The 22,288-nt window shown below is 45.5% G+C and overlaps 1 protein-coding gene across 5 annotated transcripts in view; it reads right to left on the bottom strand.

Annotated features, from left to right (window-relative positions):
• Positions 1-22,288, bottom strand: part of LOC139408467 (F-BAR domain only protein 2-like) — a 78,434-nt gene that overhangs the window by 14,454 nt on the left and 41,692 nt on the right. For 2 of the 5 annotated variants that reach the window (XM_071152393.1, XM_071152394.1), the window contains exons 8-18: positions 15,487-15,583; positions 9,492-9,536; positions 8,722-8,788; positions 8,417-8,441; positions 7,626-7,682; positions 7,488-7,548; positions 7,121-7,296; positions 3,840-3,864; positions 2,531-2,573; positions 2,263-2,360; positions 308-388 (exon numbers count right to left, since the gene is read on the bottom strand). In XM_071152393.1, the coding sequence (XP_071008494.1) occupies positions 308-388; positions 2,263-2,360; positions 2,531-2,573; positions 3,840-3,864; positions 7,121-7,296; positions 7,488-7,548; positions 7,626-7,682; positions 8,417-8,441; positions 8,722-8,788; positions 9,492-9,536; positions 15,487-15,583 (775 nt within the window). The remainder of the gene's footprint in view (positions 1-307; positions 389-2,262; positions 2,361-2,530; positions 2,574-3,839; positions 3,865-7,120; positions 7,297-7,487; positions 7,549-7,625; positions 7,683-8,416; positions 8,442-8,721; positions 8,789-9,491; positions 9,537-15,486; positions 15,584-22,288) is intronic. The other 3 variants (XM_071152395.1, XM_071152396.1, XM_071152397.1) reach the window with 2 other exon arrangements.

Here is a 22,288-nt window from a genome sequence, read left to right as displayed (position 1 = left end):
GCTTATCTAGGCAGGGCTCTCAATCCAACACTAATTCAGTTATCCATCTTCCTCATTGGATTGGTTGAACAAAGTATGCACAAGTACAACTAACAGTCCATCACTGAAATCCTACAATAAAAGAGTGGATTGGAGAAACCTTGGAGTAAAATAATCAACAAACACCAACAAGCAACTGAATAAGACATTGGATGCAATGTTAAGGCTTTTTGTAACGGAGGTTAGATAGTTGGACACTGATTCAGTACAGCGCAACCGCACAGAAAACACTGGTGTAAATGGGTGCAGCTAGGGCAAACATTTTTACCTGCCTCCCCTGGCAGAAACACAGGGGACTCATTAATGTGTAGAGGACATAGAGGAATGGAGAGGAAAAGAGAGTCGATGTCTGGAGGAGGAGGCGGGGGGAAAGGGGGAGAAAGGAGGGTTAACACACAGAGATAGGCTAAAATAACTACCTGCAAAAGAACAAAGTCAGAAAGCCCTACATAATCACATAAAACTAGAGCCTAATCATCTCTTTCAGGCTTGCCAAATGACTGACTCCAAAGCAGATGCATGTTTGCAGTTCAGTCAGGGCCAGATGAATGTGTTGTATGTGTGTATTAATGGCTGGTAATGCCTGTATTTTACACAGAGAGCTTAAACAGGTCTTTAAAGGACTTAAGAGTCATCACAGTATCCTAACCAGGGGACTTTACACTGATTTTTTGGCTTTTAAGGAGGAACTTTTGACAATAACGAGATAGTGTTTGACAACATACATGCCAATAGGCCTTATCGCCAACCCTCTGACCCAAACTAGGTGCCAATAACTGTGGATTACGATTAGCCCAGGCAATGGGTCAGTGCTAACGTAACTATCTTTTATTTTTTTGATGTTTTTTTTGAATTTTACCCCTTTTTCTCCCCAATTTGGTGGTATCCAATTGTTGTAGTAGCTACTATCTTGTCTCATCGCTACAACTCCCGTACGGGCTCGGGAGAGACGAAGGTTGAAAGTCATGCGTCCTCCGATACACAACCCAACCAAGCCGCACTGCTTCTTAACACAGCACGCATCCAACCCGGAAGCCAGCTGCACCAATGCGCTGGAGGAAACACCGTGCACCTGGCCACCTTGGTTAGCGCACACTGCGCCCAGCCCGCCACAGGAGTCGCTGGTGCGCGATGAGACAAGGACACCCCTACCGACCAAGCCCTCCCTAACCCGGGCGACGCTAGGCCAATTGTGCGTCGCCCCACGGACCTCCCGGTCGCGGCCGGTTACGACAGAGCCTGGGCGCGAACCCAGGGACTCTGATGGCACAATTGCGCCACCCGGGAGGCCCTAACGTAACTATTTCAACACACAGTCAGTCAGTCACACAGAGAGACTCCACACTACATAACCCTTGGCACTGAAACCCTCTTCTCACATATCTGTACTGGAGTGAGAGGCAGGACAGTGTGAACGAGAGAAAGAGGGATGTAAAGGAAATTAAAAAATAAACTAAACACACGTGTACTTACAAATAAAGCCCCCCCCCCCAATGCATACTAATCAAACTGTAAGAATAATTCTTCATCAAATAAAAGAACAAAGCTTAAAAGACAGTTAATTGAATAACAAAACTGTAAATAAAAGAAACTGTAAATAAAATAAAGTAAATGGGCAAAACCCACACGACACTTGATGTCAAACTTGCAAAAAAATAAGCAAAAAGGTTACAGGTTACATGACCTATTAGAAAGTCATATCAACAATAAACACACAAACAAAACATGTTCAGTGACACAGACACACACGTTCCGTTTAGGTTGGGAGTGAGCACCCAAAACCAGCCCGCAAAAAAAAAGTTAACAGTAAAATTACCATGAATTCTGCAAAAAATGGGTTTGATTTAGGAAATCTGTTCCAAAATATTCCCACAGATAAAATAGACATGTGTGAGTGTCTCAATGTAATAAAATACAATTTATTTTCTTGTCAATGTGTACAGTAGGGGCTTACTACTGTTGTTGAGCTGTTGAGCTGTGCAGGGGACTGACTACCTGGCCTACATGTGGAGCTTTTTACAATTTGAATATCATTTAACCTTTATTTAACTATGTGGGGTCATGTCTGTATCAGTAGTAGTTTGAGGTAGTGAAAACCAAAGCCATTTATAAAGAGAGTTCAAATTATCCAGACAGAACCCCATCATGGTTGGCACCGACCTCACCCAGCCACCCATAGGAATACATTGAAACACTCTGTTACGCTTGAAGGGCGGGGCTTACCTGTTGATGAGGACACTGAGGAGGAGGAGCCTCTTAGGGTGGGGGCGGGACCAAACGGATCCAGTGAGAGAAGGTCATTATTGAGAGCAGGTCTACTGCTGAGAGAGCGAGAGAGAGAGGAGGGATGGATAGAGAAAGGGGGAGAAAGTGATGTGGAAATGAGAGCAATTACTAAACAGTGAGAGTAGGGCAATCAAGTGTGTGTATCAAGTGTTTCTGAGCCAATTTGTATCTGTAATAGTTAGGAGAATCTTTATCCTGTACTTACTCATTTAAATATGTTGACATCCTGGCCTTTCCCAACTCATCACCTGGTTGAGAAGAGAACATACAAATAACAACCTTAACCTCAGCAAGGTTACATAGGTGGAGGGAACACCCTGTCCCATACACCCCCCCCCCCCCCCCACCCAGACAGGCGTTTAAACACACACTGTAGGGAGCAAGAGAGCCCATGCTACAGGATAGGGCTGCAGTGCTCTCTGTGGCGCTCACACTAGTGTGTTAATGTGTTATTTGTACAGTAGCAGAGGTTCCCCACCCAGCAAGACATTCCTCGATTGGTCCCAAATATAACCCATTTTATTTTCAGATCTACATTAAACTACGTAGCTCCTTGCGACTGTGGCAAACAGATAGTGTTAGAAAAGCTTTGTTAAATGCTGAAGATCATTGTTTTTAAGCACTGCTTTATTAGCTAGCATGTTCGTTTGTGTTAGCTTTAGCTGTAGAGTACAGTATTAACCACAGGGTGGGGGGGAGCTTAGGTGGGGGTGTGGAGGGTCTACTTGGCATGGCATGTTTGGTGGGTGTGATGGTGGTTTGGGGGGGGGGGGGGTAGACTGACTAGAGAGGTACGTATAGTACTCACCTAGCACCTGAGAGCCTATCGCTGAGTGGGAATGCATTCCTGACAGCCCTGAGCATGTTTAAAACACATGGCTATGAATCTCTTAACTCTACCAAATATACATAGTATCAGCCTTAAACTCTATCAAAAAGTTGCATTATCAGTCTTAGCTCTATCAAATTGATAAAATACTTTAAAACTATAACTTGATATGACGGTAATATGAATATCAAAGGATGTTATTTAAACTGTGTATAATGCTACTTAATATATTTGTGATATATTTATTTCTTCATGGTTTACTTGCTAACATCCACTAGTAGTTCACAGTTTGAGACAGTTACGTGACTTGTTGCATTCCTTTATAGACAACTAATTCATTTGTTCGAGCAGAAAATCAAACACAGCAAAACATACAAATTGTAGCCAAAAACTCAGGAGGAAAAATATTATTTCTGACATGCAAAATAAAAACAAGCAATTAAGCAATCAATCTTACTCATAGCTTAGAGGAGGAACATGAGTCCCCTCTCAAATACACACATATAAAAAACTAACTAAGTTTACTTTAGCTGGGGATATGTTGGTTTTGGCGAGGTTGCTAGGATTTTTTATTTTCTTTAAGAACGACCCGAGGCAAGAAAAATGAAGTTAAAAAGTCAGAAATGGTCGCAGCCATCAAACAGAGGAGGAGGAGATGTGGGGGAGGGGGTGTCAAAATACTCACTGGATTGGTTCCTTCGCATCTGACCCTGAGAATATAAACACACATTAATTAACTACAGATAGGATAAGACACACAGAACTTCAGCCCTCATCCTCCACAATCCCAAAACATACTTTACTGTACAAAGACAAAATGATTATCAGAGAAAAGTACATTTGAAGTAAATGTATGTAAAACATGGTTGTATCTGGAATGTTATTGTCAGTACTTGGATGCCTTTATTATAACAGACAGTAGGTGATTTGGCATAGGTCCTAGATGGAACCAATCTTCAGTAGTGCAGGGTCAATTCACTTCTGCCTGTACACAGTATCTCGAACTACACCTATTTAAGATGACAGCTCAACATTCCTCAATGTGTTACTCTTTCAGAATCAACACTTGTGTAATAACTTACTTCCTGAATAACACTTTCTAAAAACAGAGATATGCACAATACAGGCGATATTTATCAGGTGGGGTACGGTACTCACAATACAGGCGATATTTATCAGGTGGGGTACGGTACTCACAATACAGGCTATATTTATAAGGTGGGGTACGGTACTCACAATACAGGCGATATTTATCAGGTGGGGTACGGTACTCACAATACAGGCTATATTTATAAGGAGGGGTACGGTACTCACAATACAGGCTATATTTATCAGGTGGGGTACGGTACTCACAATACAGGCTATATTTATCAGGTGGGGTACGGTACTCACAATACAGGCTATATTTATCAGGTGGGGTACGGTACTCACAATACCAAAAAAACTGTCCCGAACTAAAATAGAATTGATACATGGAAATGTTGAAAAGCGTATTATTAACTATTCCCTGAGGAGAGGCTTTTTCCACATCAATTTTAAAGAGACAGTAAATCACAGGATTAAGCTTCTCAGACACATACCAGACATTAAACCTAGGGTGAAAAATGCAGCTGCACAGAACAGACAGGACACAGTATCTAACCCCGCACTGCCATCAATCAGGTATGAGCGAGAGAGGAGAGAGGAGAGGGAGAGAGATATTCAAACACTAACAGAGGCAACCAACAGAATATCTGATGTACTTCTGTGTGACCCAATGGAAACTAAGACCATCAATTCCAATAAAACCTTTATTGACACACTGAAAAAGGAGAGGGAGAAAGAAGGAGGAGAGGAACAGAAGGGGTTTAGAGGGAGGCAGCTGAAGCGTCAAAGCGCCGTGGTGCTGTGAGGCCTGGGTTTAGTCCCACAGGCACTAAGCAACAAATGGGTTCAATTACGGCTGTAGCCCGCCACACACACAGTCACACTACAGATCTCCACACACACACACACACACACACTACAGATCGCCACACACACACACACACACACTACAGATCTCCACACACACACACACACACTACAGATCTCCACACACACACTACAGATCTCCACACACAGTCACACATAAACCATTCCGGCTTCCACTGCTGTTTCAATAAAGGAACAAACAGCACAGGAGGGAACTGATAAGGAGAAAGACAAAATGGCAAGAAATTGATGCAACGTTCATTATCGCCTAGATTTTTTAACTAGAGAACATTTAGCGCAGAACATTTCTGTCAATATTAAGGTGGAAATAAAATACTTAAGATTTGAAGGAGGGAGCAATAAACTAAAACGGAGGGAATATTCCGGTACTTAGGTGAAAGTCCAAACAGAAAAAAAGAAAGAGTAGAGGTTGCTGCTGTTTGTCGTTGGACTGAGAAAATATTTTAAATGTTAAGTCCTGCTGTCGAGAAAAAAAAAATTTGTAATGAACCAAATTCGAATTTCAGGCCTTGGAAAAGCCAGAGAATGTTTTTCCTCAAGAAAATTCTTAATCTTTCAAAAATAACAAAGAAATTCTCCATAATGTAATGGTCGACTAACCCCATAAAGAATCACATACAAGTAATGTCCAAACCCAGCAGCAAAATGCCCTAATAAAACAAGAGTAAATACCAATAGAGAGAGATAGAGAGAGCATGGTAGACCGAGGGGGAGAGCGGGTCAATGAGAAAAAGATAAAGAAAGCGATTCCGTGACAGTCCTTTAGAGTGGTAGGACTCCTCTAGCTGAAATGGGGGAGCTCACACAACCTCCTCCTGAAGCAGCACACGGACTGTTCACACACACTACTGTTTTAAAGTTTAATGGCAGGCGCTATTTCCACCCTGAGCAGGCAGACAGAGAGCGCGGCTCAGAGATTTAGAGATGATATGGCCAGTCAGTCAGTCAAAGTTGAATGGAGAGGTCAACTCCAGGCCTAAAGGTCAGGCCAGGCTCTGCGTGCTGGAGCTCTGACAGGCTCTGCATGCCATCTCATCCCATTACGTGACAGCAGGGTGAACTGGGGTGTGACTACTGACTCTACTGTAACACCATGCAACTAGTTGTACAGCAGTGGTACCACTGCTTTTAAACAGACGGTTCAGAACCTAGAGACAAGGCCATTCCACCTGCGCCAACCGTTGTGTTCAAGTACAGCAAGAGAGAAAACAAGTGACCAAAACCGAAGACTATTTGTGATACATTTTTACCCTACCGGTCAAACACAGAAAAACAAATACAAAATGATGTTTGAATTATGACTCATGCATGGAGATTTCAATCTTTAAAGAAAAACTCCCAACTGAACCTTCTGAATGAGCTCACTCACTCCTACTGTCCACAGTGACTCATCTTAGACAGTTGAGACAATGGTTCAAACAGGCAAAAGAACAGAATGAGGCAAAAATGACGTTCAAATATGTATGATACCGTCTAATGATTCTGGTAGAGGGCTTTATGACCAAGTACCCATTCCCAGATCTTACAGTGGAAATTCAATGTACTATTGCCCTCTAGTGTTTGAGAGGAGAAGGGACAGACAGACTGACGGGGAACTGCCCCTCAGACAAACAGAGAGAGAGAGTAGACTAAGGTTAGTGAATGGGTGTAGCTGAGGTGTACGGAGGAAACATCTTTAGAGACAGAATACATCAGAACGTTGATCTTTTTCTACATGCTTACAGATGTATTTCTGTGGTAGTGATGTATATGCAACTTTCTATATTAATGTTGTAGGATACAGGATTTGAACCTTATCCAAGTGTGTATCCAATATACAAGTGTGAAGGACTCCTTCACCAAGGTGGGAGGTGAGGAAGTATTGATTGTTATATTGATCAGACAGTTTGTGTGTCTGTCTACTCTCCAATGTGTGCTTGGAATCTCTGGCAATCTGACAGAATTGTGGAGCAACAGGTTTCTATCAAATGAAGTCGTACGGAGTTGAAGTACCGAGGTTGGTGGTGATAGGCTGATGTTTCCAATGGAGGCCTTGAGTTGGTCGATGGTGGCTCGGCTTTGTTGCGTCCTGTTGTTGGGCGCCACCGGCTTGATTTCCACACGGAACTTCCTGGGTTCATCCTCGTCCTCCGAGTCACTCGACGAATTGAACGAGTTCTCTTTGGCATGTGGATCACGGATTAAGGAAGCAGAACTGATTATAACACCATGCCAGATTAGTGGCTATACAGTATGGCAATATGGTAACAAGGCCAACAGAGGACATCACAACCCCAGCAGATGAAGGAATGATAAGAAGAGTTTGAAGACAGTGTTGGAAGGTTAACAGTGTTAAAGTGTGAGTATTGAGGAAGGATATCATTTTGGTTGCGGTCTTCCGGTCTGATGCAGAAGCCATCTTCATCAACCGTGGGGACATTCTAGAACAAACACAACAACAGTAATGCATCACTTAGTAATGCACTTAAGCATTTCCTGCTGTGTGTGTGAGACTCACAGCGTTTTGGAAGTCTATGGTGCCATAGTATCCAGGAGGAACTCCATTGGTATTGTTCTACAGCCCAGAGGAGACACAGAGAGAGAGACACAGAGAGAGAGAGACATAGACAGAGTAGAGACACACAGAGAGACACACACAGAGAGAGTAGAGACAGAGAGAGAGAGAGACACAGACAGAGTAGAGACACAGAGACCGAGAGAGAGTAGAGACACGGAGAGACAGACACACAGAGAGACAGACAGACACACAGAGAGACAGACAGACACACAGAGAGAGACAGACACACAGAGAGAGACAGACACACAGAGAGAGACAGACACACAGAGAGACAGACAGACACACACAGAGAGACAGACAGAAAGACACAGAGAGACCGACAGAAAGACACAGAGACAGAGACAGACAGAAAGACACAGAGAGACCGAGACACACCGAGACAGACAGACAGAGACCAAGACAGACAGACAGAGACAGACAGAGAGAGAGAGAGAGACAGACAGAGAAACAGACAGAGAAACAGACAGAGAAACAGACAGAGAAACAGACAGAAACAGAGACAGAGAAACAGAGACAGAGAGAGAGAGAGAGAAACAGAGAGAGAGAGAGAGAGATAGAGAGAGAGAAAGGAAACATGACAGTTTAGCTATCATACTGTTTTACTTGTACTTGAGAATAATAATTGCAATACTATTGCATAATATTACAAAGTAATTCCCAATAAAATTGGGATTCACATTATAGTATTAAATTAATATGATTCAAATAAATGTAACTGGAAATATACTCACAGCAGGTTCAACTTCTGTCGACTCCCTGAGACCCACCAAAAGAAACAACGTTTAATTTCAGACTAATTTAATATTCTCTGAATTCAGGCCAATGATGCAGAATTAATATTTATCATCAAGACAACCCTAATAAAACTAAACATGATTTATACTAATCTTAGATGATTTGAAACAGAATTTAGAGACTGTTCATTAAGCCATCTTAAATGAGTTCCAGGCAGTGGAAAGTAAATAATTAAAATGGACAGTTTATAAACTACTTATTCGTCCTTTATAAATCAAGTTTAAAAGTAGAAGCTACTAACGTCGAGTCTGTGTCCTTGTTGTCTTTCCGGCGGATCGCAAATGTTTTCCTCTTTCTGGGTTTGGCTCCTAGTAACAAACCAGAGAAGTATGTGAGAAATGTCTGATAGATTTCTTCAATTTTATTAGACAAATATGACAACTCCAAACCAAAAAGAAAATCGGATAAATCAAATCCCTTTATGAAACACTTTTACTTCTTTAGATGTTCTGCAGCAGAGCTGGAGAAGTGGCCAGACAACTTAAAACGTTTAGACTTCTTTAGATGTTCTGCAGCAGAGCTGGAGAAGTGGCCAGACAACTTAAAATGTTTAGACTTCTTTAGATGTTCTGCAGCAGAGCTGGAGAAGTGGCCAGACAACTTAAAACGTTTAGACTTCTTTAGATGTTCTGCAGCAGAGCTGGAGAAGTGGCCAGACAACTTAAAACGTTTAGACTTCTTTAGATGTTCTGCAGCAGAGCTGGAGAAGTGGCCAGACAACTTAAAATGTTTAGACTTCTTTAGATGTTCTGCAGCAGAGCTGGAGAAGTGGCCAGACAACTTAAAACGTTTAGACTTCTTTAGATGTTCTGCAGCAGAGCTGAAGAAGTGGCCAGACAACTTAAAACGTTTAGACTTAAAATGTTCCCACACATTTAGGTGTGAAAAATATCAAGTCCGACTTATGAAATTTCACACTGTGTTTTCTGTTGGTCTGTTTTTTTTCCATTGAGGAGAGAATAAACTATAGAAAATAAGTGCACAAGCGCGGCGTGTGTGTGTGAGACTTACCTTCAGTGGCGATGGCAGTGTTGCATTCTTCAAACTCAATAGGACCTGATAATACAGAAAACCTCATTTAGGTTCATTTGCTGGCAGTGCCCTAAACGCATCACACACACACAACCTATCACACACACACACACACACACACACACGGCTTGGCAGGAACAGAGGGTCCAGCTTGGCACACACACATGTTAAACTAAGTGGTCTCTGCTGAACCCAGAGGGCAGACAGGGTCAATGGCAGAGTCAACAGAGTGTCTGGTAGCCATCAGCAAGATGTGACTATCCTGAACCAGGGGAAAATACTACAGCACACAAGATACACTGTAGTGTAGTGCAGCACACACACAACAGCATGTTCCACACACACACACTACAGCATGTTCCTCACACAAACTATTCCTCAGTCACTTCCTCTCTCTCACACACACACACAGACACTACAGCATGTTCCACACACAAACTATTCCTCAGTTACTTCCTCTCTCTCTCACACACGACACTACAGCATGTTCCACACACAAACCATTCCTGTCACTTCCTCTCTCACACACACACACTACAGCATGTTCCACACACAAACTATTCCTCAGTCTCTCTCTCACACACACACACACACACACTACAGCATGTTCCACACACAAACTATTCCTCAGTCACTTCCTCTCTCACACACACACACACACACACACACACACTACAGCATGTTCCACACACAAACTATTCCTCAGTCACTTCCTCACACACACACTACAGCATGTTCCACACACAAACTATTCCTCAGTCACTTCCTCACACACACACTACAGCATGTTCCACACACAAACTATTCCTCAGTCACTTCCTCTCTCTCTCACACACACACACACACACACAGACACTACAGCATGTTCCACACACAAACTATTCCTCAGTCACTTCCTCTCTCACACACACACACTACAGCATGTTCCACACACAAACTATTCCTCAGTCACTTCCTCTCTCTCTCACATACACTTTCTCATGGACGGACACAGATCTCAGAGACAGAATTTAAGTTCTACATAGGCCGACTGTAAACCTGCACAACAGAGACCAAACCGCTCTAAAACAACCAATCAACTAAAATGGCACCTGGCATTCAAACTATGCCAGGTGGACAGACAGAACCCACTGACCTGACCTGCCCTTCAGTACACACAGAATGGCTCATAAGGCCACACACACACACACACACACTAGGCTACACTACACTGAGTAAACACACACTGAGTAAAAACACACACACACTAGGCTACACTACACTGAGTAAACACACACACGGCTACACTACACTCTGAGTAAACACACAGAGCTTGTGAGCTGGTGCTATCTCAATCTTTCCAACACAATGATAATGCATAATGACAATTTAATAAATAGATATGTTTTAAAAACAAGAAATTGCCAAATCTGCTGGGAGGAATGCCCTTGGTCTAATCTGGAGCCGAACCAGACGCTGATTTTCACAAGAACAACAGCAATTATTTATATAGAAATTGAGAAAGAACCTAAAGAAAAACAACAAAGATGCTTAATTTAATGTTCATCAATTCTACATATTTACCTCCGAGCTCTCGCACTTGGAATGCCTCGCTTCGAGAGCGTCTGGAGAACACATTAACGAGGGGTTTTCATAAGGTTGGATATGCATTATCACACACACATATACAAACACGCTACTGAAAAAGCAGCGGAAAAACCAAGAGCAACACCCAGGATGAATATACGTGTCAATCAATGGACCCCATATGATTTTAGAGTCAACGGTTAGAAAAGAGATTGTCTTATGGTTATTAAGTAAAGATAGTAAGACGATGAGTGTGAAATTATGACTTTTACTTTGTTTTAAGTGAAAACATAAAAATAGATGAATAATCAATGAGTAATAAATAAATTCCTCTGAATACACGGTTAGAGTGGTATCGTCTATAATACATGGAATTAATATTATTTTGTTAACTACGTTATTTATTCTGTCTGTTAATATAGAAAGCTAGGGGTTCTGTGAATACACAGCCTCTTCATCACAACACAGATCTGTTCCAAGTTCCCTTTTGAGCGTTTATCTTCTTAAAAGCTAATGCACGACCAGGACACGACCAGGGCACGACACGACCAGGACACGACACAACCAGGACACGACACAACCAGGACACGACCAGGGCACGACACAACCAGGACACGACCAGGGCACGGCACGACCAGGGCACGGCACGACCAGGGCACGACACGACCAGGGCACGACACGACCAGGGCACGACACGACCAGGGCACGACACGACCAGGGCACGACACGACCAGGGCACGACACGACCAGGGCACGACACGACCAGGGCACGACACGACCAGGGCACGACACGACCAGGGCACGACCAGGACACGGCACGACCAGGGCACGACCAGGACACGGCACGACGCGACCAGGACACGACCAGGACATGACCAGGGCACGACCAGGGCACGACACGACCAGGGCACGACCAGGACACGACGTCTCCCTCCATGGCAGACCATGGAGGGAGAGAAGAGAGTGTAGGCCAGCCTCGGGCAAGATTTTATTTCCTTGGCACTAAAATGTCTTGACCTGAAAAAACAAAGCTAATGATATATTAGTGCAGTGTATATGGCAACAGCAGTTCGATGCAGTCTTCCCCAGAGAATGTCAGTTGTGGGCAAAATGCATCGTTCGACATGCGCAGCGCTTGGAGAAGCTCAGGGAAGCGGTAAGTCACGAGAGGCACGCATCACGCCAAGTGACGTCGAAAAAGTACACCAAGTGACGTCGATAAAGTACACCAATCTACTCTACTGTGCAATATCAGGCCCTCTCCGGTTAGCTTTTCACCGCCGGCGAACACACACTGATGTGACTGCTGTTTGTGTGCGTGTTCCTTTCCAATTAAAAAAGAATTCCACGCTCATCAAATAACTAGTTCACGAGAGAGAAGGAGATCGAGCGAGAGAGAGACCTGCCCACTGCTCCATCCCTAATCCACACAGCATTGACAACAAGCAGGTATAGTTAACTAAGTGAAGAGGGAACCATAACCTCCTACAGTAGTCAGCAGTTGCTGGTGTTGCTAAATACCCATAATCACCAATTCTAAAACAATAATAAACATATTTGAATAATAATGTCTGAAGACCATACTTAGGCTCCTCCACATGAAGACTGACCAAAACGGGCAACAAAAATGTAAGCACAGGGCAGGAACCTTTCGCTGACAGCATCCTACATCTGACAATATTTACACACACTGACTACAGCAGAAAACCTACACCAGACATGCCAATCTTACCTAAATCTGCACAGTTGGCATTAGGATCTGTTTAAACATTTCATAAACAGACAGATGACTGTTTATGTAGAGGTTATTTTATCTTATTCCTCTCTCTGTGAGGGAAGCATGCAGTCACGCATGAGCGGAGGATGGCTTTTTAAATTGCATATGCTTCACATGGAGCTCAGAGCGGGAAATAGAGAGGAAGAGGAAGAGGGGCGGAGGGGTTTGCGTGTCTGGCTCGCTGCCAGTTGACAGCTCAGCTGGATATCAGTGAACACTACGAACCCCCCTGCCTAGCAGCGTGTCACTTTGAGACTGTTTCTGTGGTAGAAAGTTTATTCAACCTCTCTCTCTCTAAAGGCACAGGATCGGCCATCCGTTCAGCTATTTCATCAAGGGACAGGCAGGTTATTGTTATGACATGGCCTAGGCCGCAGTGAGATCTCTAATGAACAGCTTGATACGGGAGGAATTCTACAACTGCTTTCAGCCCTCAATTAATTCTGCTGTCAAAACAAATGAAGGCCGGCGCTGTTCAGACGCCCCATCTGGACACAGGGGTCAGGGGTCACCGTTTGTATACACACAAACACACCCCTTTGTGTCGCCTACCTGATGTGATGGGGTGCAAGCCCCAGGGAAAGCCACAATGGAAAACACTATATATATTGTAAGATTTCCCTTGCTTACCGTAGCATGTCATAGTTTACACAGAGTCACTGTTGAGCTCTTCATCCACAAAAGAGCTCGCTTCTGGCTGCTTAGTTCAGTCTGTAGCCTAAACACAGCAAAGAGTGTGTTTGTGTGTGTGTGTATGCACGTGAGTGTGTTTGCGTGTGTATGCATGCGCGTGAGTGTGTATGCATGCGCGTGAGTGTGTATGCATTCGCGTGAGTGTGTATGCGTGAGTGTGTATGCGTGTGCGTGCGTATAGCAAAGCCGCCCTGACCCTGTACTGGCCTGCATGGTGTCACATGCTAACTGGAATGTCCGGCCTGACCTGCCTACCTTTACAGCAGATTACAGCTACTGAGTCTGATGGCCTTCTACCACCTTGTGTTACTGCTCTCTCATTGGCTAAATCTCTCTTATAGGCCTGTCCCCATCTTAAAGACAAGAAGTCACTTTAAAGAAAGTTACCCTAAGTAACCACTGATACAGGGTCAGATTCAGGCATATTGAGGGAGTAGGTACAGTGGGGCAAAAAAGTATTTAGTCAGCCACCAATTGTGCAAGTTCTCCCACTTAAAAAGATGAGAGAGGCCTGTAATTTCCATCATAGGTACACTTCAACTATGACAGACAAAATGAGAAAAAAAATCCAGAAAATCACAATGTAGGATTTTTTTAATGAATTTATTTGCAAATTATGGTGGAAAATAAGTATTTGGTCACCTACAAACAAGCAAGACTTCTGGCTCTCACATACCTGTAACTTACCTGTCCACAACCTCAAACAGTCACACTCCAAACTCCACTATGGCCAAGACCAAAGAGCTGTCAAAGGACACCAGAAACAAAATTGTAGACCTGCACCAGGCTGGGAAGACTGAATCTGCAATAGGTAAGCAGCTTGGTTTGAAGAAATCAACTGTGGGAGCAATTATTAGGAAATGAAAGACATACAAGACCACTGATAAATTCTCCCTCGATCTGGGGCTCCACGCAAAATGATCACAAGAACGGTGAGCAAAAATCCCAGAACCACACGGGGGACCTAGTGAATGACCTGCAGAGAGCTGGGACCAAAGTAACAAAGCCAGTAACACAGTAACACACTACGCCGCCAGGGACTCAAATCCTGCAGTGCCAGACGTGTCCCCCTGCTTAAGCCAGTACATGTCCAGGCCCGTCTGAAGTTTGCTAGAGAGCATCTGGATCATCCAGAAGAAGATTGGGAGAATGTCATATGGTCAGATGAAACCAAAATATAACTTTTTGGTAAAAACGCAACTCGTCGTGTTTGGAAGACAAAGAATGCTGAGTTGCATCCAAAGAACACCATACCTACTGTGAAGCATGGCGGTGGAAACATCATGCTTTGGGGCTGTTTTTCTGCAAAGGGACCAGGACGACTGATCCGTGTAAAGGAAAGAATGAAAGGGGGCATGTATCGTGAGATTTTGAAAACCTCCTTCCATCAGCAAGGTCATTGAAGATGAAAAGTGGCTGGGTCTTTCAGCATGACAATGATCCCAAACACACCGCCCAGGCAACGAAGGAGTGGCTTTGTAAGAAGCATTTCAAGGTCCTGGAGTGGCCTAGCCAGTCTCCAGATCTCAACCCCATAGAAAATCTTTGAGGGAGTTGAAAGTCCGTGTTGCCCAGCAACTGCTCCAAAACATCACTGCTCTAGAGGAGATCTGCATGGAGGAATGGGCCAAAATACCAGCAACAGTGTGTGAAAACCTTGTGAAGACTTACAGAAAACGTTTGACCTCTGTCATTGCCAACAAAGGGTATATAACAAAGTATTGAGATAAACTTTTGTTATTGACCAAATACTTATTTTCCAACATAATTTGCAAAAAAAATCATAAAAAATCCTACAATGTGATTTACAATTACATAAGTTGCCGCTAACCACTGAAGTGCTTCACCAGTCATACACACTAGCATATGTGTAATACATTGATCTGTAGACGTGATTTGCCTATCATGGCAGGTGTGTGTGCGTATGGGGAATCTTACCTGGTCTCTCTTTGCCCGTTCCTTTACTGTCAGACAGTTTCTGTATCAAGCCCTCAACAGAGGTGTTCTCCATGTTCCTCTCAAACTCTATACGGACCTGCAGAGGGACAACAACAAACTCACAGGGTCATGAGGTGCGCTTCGTTTAACTTGGGGTTGCACTTTTGGGACGATTCCATTGGTTCCATTGTACAAGGCAAACTGCTGTAAATCAAGTGCAGCTCAAGCATTCTGACGTATTTGACCCAGGTCTGGCATCAGTACAGTGAGGCATCAGAATGGATTAGCCTACATTAAAGAAAGAAGAACTGATGGCAGAGTGGCAGACACTTGGAATCAGACACACTTTAACTGGTGTGCCTAGGGCCCTCTCCCTTCTCTCTGGTGCTGTGGGCTGGTCTGACAGTCACTGGGCTGGGCTGAGCTGCTGGGCTGAGCTGCTGGACAGTCATTGAGTCCATTGAGGAATCACAATGTGGTAGGACCACTGGGAGGTACTTCTGTGATTAAAACATGGCGCAGTGTGTGTGTGTGTGTGTGTGTGTGTGTCTGCTGTGTGTGTGATAGCTTGTGAGAGTGACAGCTCATGTCCTTGGGGACTGCTCTCTGGGTGCCTCATTTTTAGAATACTCAGGAGGACTGACAAATGCAATATGGCTTTGTGCTTTTCACTTAAGAACAAATTCTTATTTACAATGACGGCCTACCCCGGCCAAACCCGGACGACGCTGGGCCAATTGTGCGCCACCCTATGGGACTCCCAATCACAGCCGGTTGTGATACTGCCTGGAATCAAACCAGGGTCTGTAGTGATGCCTGTAGCACTGAGATGCAGTGCCTTAGACCACTGCGCCACTCAGGAGCACCTAAAGGACTAGACTGCTTTACTACAATTCTCCCTCTAAAGGACTGGACTACCCAACAGTTAATTATCTCTCTTGTTTAAAACTATTCTCTGTACAATGTGTCTCTAAGGCCTGTGGAGACTGGCTTACATAATGGTATGGTTTTATTGTTGTGGACAGAGCGGTCTCCTGATGCCCTCTGGGTGCTATCCCGGGAAGGATGGTGTTTGTTTACTTTGGATGTTAGTGGCGTGTGTGTCAGAGTGTGAGTGTGTGTCTGTCGGGGGAGAGGGTCCAGATAGATGACAAACAGGGACAGACTGGCTGTGCCATCTCGACAAACGATTCAGATGTGCGTGATACGCTGTTGTGTTTACAGTATGTCCACTCACTATCATAAAAACACACAGTGGCAGCTCCCCCGACCCCTCCAGCAAGGCAAGGTGCATTAGCCCCCTACGCCTCGCGGGGGGATGGGGGTGGGGCGTGGGCTGCCGTGGCAAGGTAGAATGCTCACTCCAGCACACGCAATCTGTCAGTGGCTGCAGCCAGCCAGCCGCTTGCTGCATCCTGCTGCCATGAGGGAACGTGCTGTGATGTCATCACCTGCCTGCGTGTCTCACACACACCCAGACAGACACACCTGCCTGCGTGTCTCACACACACCCAGACAGACACACCTGCCTGCGTGTCTCACGCACACCCAGACACACACAACTGCTCCAACCCGCAGTGATTTTTTACAGATGCACAAACACACACACACACACAACCTGCAGTGACTCTGCACAGCATGCAGGCATATTGTCATAAAGATTTTAAACCAGAATAATAATAATAATAATATTACTTTCAGTTAACCTCTGATCTCTAGGGGCGCTATTTCTTTTTTGGATAAAAAACGTTCCCGTTTTAAGCGCGATATTTTGTCACGAAAAGATGCTCGACTATGCATATTCTTGACAGTTTTTGAAAGAAAACACTCTGAAGTTTCAGAATCTGCAAAGATATTGTCTGTAAGTGCCCCAGAACTCATTCTACAGGCGAAACCAAGATGATGCGTCAACCAGGAAATGAGCAGATTTCTGAAGCTCTGTTTTCCATTGTCTACTTATATAGCTGTGATTCCGCAAGGAATGAGCCTACACTTTCTGTCGTTCCCCCAAGGCGTTAGCAGCATTGTGACGTATTTGTAGGCATATCATTGGAAGATTGACCATAAGAGACTACATTTTCCAAGTGTCCGCCTGGTGTCCCTGCGTCGAAATTGGAGCGTAAAGACAGGTGCAATTATTTTTCCATTTGAGAGCAAGGAGAAACCAGGCTTCCACGAAGGATATATCATTGAAGAGATATGTGGAAAAACACCTTGAGGATTGATTCTAAACCACGTTTGCCATGTTTCAGTCGATATTATGGAGTTAATTTGGAAAAAAGTTCACGTTTTGAGGGCTGAATTTTCGTTTTTTTTTTTTTTTTGGTAGCCAAATGTGATGTACAAAACGGAGCTATTTCTAATACACAAAGAATCTTTTTGGAAAAACTGAGCATCTGCTATCTAACTGAGAGTCTCCTCATTGAAAACATCAGAAGTTCTTTAAAGGTAAGTTATTTTATTTGAAGGCTTTACTTGTTTTTGTGATAGTTGCCTGCTAAATGCTAACGCTAATGCTAACGCTAAATGCTACGCTAGCTAGCTACTGTTACACAAATGATTGTTTTCCTATGGTTGAAAAGCATATTTTGAAAATCTGAGATGACAGTGTTGTTAACAAAAGGATAAGCTTGAGAGATAGCATATTTATTTAATTTCATTTGCGATTTTCATGAATAGTTAACGTTGCGTTATGGTAATGAGCTTAGGTCTATAAATAGAATCCCGGATCCGGGTTTGGTCGTCGCAACAGGTTAAATTATATACATTCTAATATAAATTAATAGAATATAATAATATATGTCATTTAGAAGATGTTTTGATCCACATTCTGCACTAAGGGTGGTCCCAGGAATCAAACCCACTATCCTGGCGTTGCAAGTACCATGCCTCACCAGCTGAGCTAAACTAGCCCCTCTGAGAGGAGTATGTGGTTTAGATAACCTCTCTTGGCTACATGCAGTCTCTTTACTTTCCCTCTCTCCACCACCTCCTCCCCCCCCCCCACCTCTTTCCCCCCTCTCCTGTTCCTCCTCCCCCCTCTCCTGTTCCTCTTCCCCCACCTCTTTCCCCCCTCTCCTGTTCCTTCTCCTCCCCCACCTCTTTCCCCCTCTCCTGTTCCTCCTCCTCCCCCACCTCTTTCCCCCCCTCTCCTGTTCCTCCCCCACCTCTTTCCCCCCCCACCTCTTTCCCTACCTCTCTCCACCTCGCTCATCCCTCGCTCATCCCCCTCTCATACCTCTCTCCACCCCTCTCATACCTCTCTCCACCCCTCTCATACCTCTCTCATACCTCTCTCCACCCCTCTCATACCTCTCTCCACCCCTTCCATACCTCTTCACTCCTATGTTCCTCCTCTTTTCCCTCTCCTCTTTCCCCCCTCTTCCTCTCCCCCCCCCCCCCCCCCCACCCCCACCCATTTCCCCCTTCTCCACCCCCTCCTCTTTCCGCCTTCTCCACCTCTTTCGGCCTTCACCTCTTTCGGCCTTCTATGCTCCTCCTCCCCTCTTCCTACTACGTTCCCCCTCTTCCTACTACGTTCCCCCTCTTCCTACTACGTTCCCCCTCTTCCTACTACGTTCCCTCTCTTCCTACTACGTTCCCTCCGCCTCCCCCCTCCCCTCCCCTCCGCCTCCCGTCTTCCCCCTCCCCTCCCGTCTTCCCCCTCTCCTCTGCCTCCCCCCTCCCCCCTCTCCTCTCCTCTGCCTCCCCCCTCCCCCACCCCTCCCCCCTTCCCTCTGCCTCCCGTCTTCCCCTCTGCCTCCCGTCTTCCCCGTCTTCCTTCCTTCCCATCTTCCCTCCTGCCTCCCCCCTCCCCTCTGCCTCCCCTCTGCCTCCCCTCTGCCTCCCCTCTTACTCCCGTCTTCCTCCCCCCTTCCGTCTCCCCTCTGCCTCCCGTCTCCCTCCCCCCTCCCGTCTCCCCTCTCCTTCCGTCTCCCCCCCCCTCCCCCCGTCTTCCCCCCCCTCCCCCCTGCCTCCCGTCTTCCCCCCCCCTCCCCCCTGCCTCCCGTCTTCCCACTCCCCTCTGCCTCCCGTCATCCCCCTCCCCTCTGCCTCCCGTCATCCCCCTCCCCTCTGCCTCCCGTCATCCCCCTCCCCTCTGCCTCCCGTCATCCCCCTCCCCTCTTCCTCCCGTCATCCCCCTCCCCTCTTCCTCCCGTCATCCCCCTCTCCTCTTCCTCCCCTCTCTCCTTCCTCCCCTCTCTCCCCCCTCTCCTTCCTCCCCTCTCTCCCCCCCAGTCTTCCCTCATCTTTCTCCCTCCCTCGCTCTCTTTTCCCGCCTTCCTCCCGTCTCCCCACGCAGTCTCTCTATACCTCCTGTTCTCTTCCCTCACTCCCATGCAGGTCTCTCTCCCTAAACATCCTCTCCTCCCTCATGCTGTGGTCTTTAGTAGTTTCCATTCATGTCCAGACTAGAGCAGAAAGAACACAAGAGAGAAGAAAGCTAGGCTAACTAGATAACGGCAGAGCCATGCAGACTGCCAAGCCACTGTTTAGACCCTAGACCCAGGCCCAGTCCTAGACCCAGACCTAAACCCAGCCCCAGGCCCATCCTCAGTCCCAGCCCCAGGTTAACATAAAACTACACTTCAATGCCCAATAACCAAACAGTGTGTTTGCCTGGCCGGATAATGTATCTATGTGTGTGTCAATGTGTGTGTGTGTGTTTGAATAGACAGTTTGACGGTTTTGCTCGCATGAGGTAGAGTATCTCATGATAAGCTGTAGACCACACTATCTACCTAGAGAGTTTTCATCTGTATTTTTCGTAGCTGTCTACATACCACCACAGTCAGATGCTGGCACTAAGACCGCACTCAATGAGCTGTATTCCGCCATAAGCAAACAGGAAAATGCTCATCCAGAGGGGGTGCTACTAGTGGCTGAGGACTTTAATGCAGGGAAACTTAAATCAGTTTTACCTAATTTCTATCAGCATGTTAATGTGCAACCAGAGGGAAAACAATTCTAGACCACCTTTACTGCACACAGAGACATGTACAAAGCTCTTCCTCGCCCTCCATTTGGCAAATCTGACCATAATTCTCTCCTCCTGATTCCTGCTTACAAGCAACAATTAAAGCAGGAAGTATCAGTGACTCGGGCTATAAAAAAGTGGTCAGATGAAGCAGATGCTAAACTACAGGACTGTTTTGAATCACAGACTGTAACATGTTCCGGGATTCTTCCGATGGCATTGACGAGTACGCCACATCAGTCACTGGCTTCATCAATAAGTGCATCGATGACGTCTTCCCCACAGTGACTGTACGTACATACCCAAACCAGAAGCCATGGATTACAGGCAACATTCGCACTGAGCTAAGGGAAGCACAGCCGAGAGATGCCCAGTGACACGAGCCTACCAGACGAGCTAAATTACAGATGATGCAATCTCTATTGCACTCAACACTGCCCTTTCCCACCTGAACAAAAGGAACACCTATGTGAGAATGCTATTCATTGACTACAGCTCAGCGTTCAACACCACAGTACCCTCCAAGCTCATCATTAAGCTAAGGACCCTGGGACTAAACACCTCAGGTGATAAGGGTAGGTAACAACACATCCTCCACGCTGATCCTCAACACTGGGGCCCCTCAGAGGTGCGTGCTCAGTCCCCTCCTGTACTTCCTGTTGACTCATGACTGCACGGCCAGGCACAACTCCAACGCCATCATTAAGTTTGCTGATGACCCAACAGTGGTAGGCCTGATCACCGACAGCGATGAAACAGCCTATAAGTTGGAGGTCAGAGACGTGACAGTATGGTGCAAGAACAACCTCTCCCTCAACGTGATCAAGACAAAGGAGATGATTGCGGACTACAGGAAAAGGAGGACCGAGCACGCATCCATTCTCATCGACGAGGCTGTAGTGGAGCAGGTTGAGAGCTTTAAGTTCCTTGGTGTCCACATCACCAACAAACTAACATGGTCCAAGCACACCAAGACAGTCGTGAAGAGGGCATGACAAAACCTATTCTCCCTCAGGAGACTGAAAAGATTTGGCATGGGTCCTCAGATCCTCAAAAGGTTTAACAGCTGCACCATCGAGAGCATCCTGACGGGTTGCATCACTGCCTGGTATGGGAACTGCTCGGCCTCTGACCGCAAGGAACTACAGAGGGTAGTGCGTACGGCCCAGTACATCACTGGGTCCAAGCTTCCTGCCATTCAGGACCTCTATACCAGGACGTGTCAGAGGAAGGCCCTAAAAATTGTCAAAGACTCCAACCATCCTAGCCATAGATTGTTCTCTCTGCTAACGCACGGTAAGCGGTACCAAAGTGCCAAGTCTAGATCCAAGAGGCTTCTAAACAGCTTCTACCCCCAAGTTATAAGACTCCTGAACAGCTAATCAAATGGCTACCCAGACTATTTGTATTGTAAGGTCTACACCTGTTGTATTCAGTACATGTGACAAATCAAATTTGATTTGATATGGATAGACAGATGTAAGTGTGTAGATGTGCTTGGACAATATGGATTATTTTAAGTGACAGTGTGTGTACAGTGCAATGTCGGAGTGTGTACAGTACATTGACAGTGTGTATATTTGTTAGTCTATAGTGCTGGTACATTAGGTGTACGGTGTGTGTGTATGGGCCGAGTTTGCGTGTCTGTGGTCTAACTGATGAAGCAGTGTAACCCCTCCCTCCCTACTACTTGGCATGGTGCTCGCTTGCTCACACAGCCTGGTTTAAAAGGGTATTCATCACTACGTGGGCTTCCTGTGCACACTTTGCCAGCTGTTTGGGAGAGCACTCACCCACATTTAGGCTCTATTTTACTAAAGCCCA

This window comes from Oncorhynchus clarkii, chromosome 5 (assembly GCF_045791955.1).
Source record: "Oncorhynchus clarkii lewisi isolate Uvic-CL-2024 chromosome 5, UVic_Ocla_1.0, whole genome shotgun sequence".
Classification (NCBI taxonomy): Eukaryota; Metazoa; Chordata; class Actinopteri; order Salmoniformes; family Salmonidae; genus Oncorhynchus; species Oncorhynchus clarkii.
This window is presented reverse-complemented; position numbering and strand designations above follow the sequence as displayed.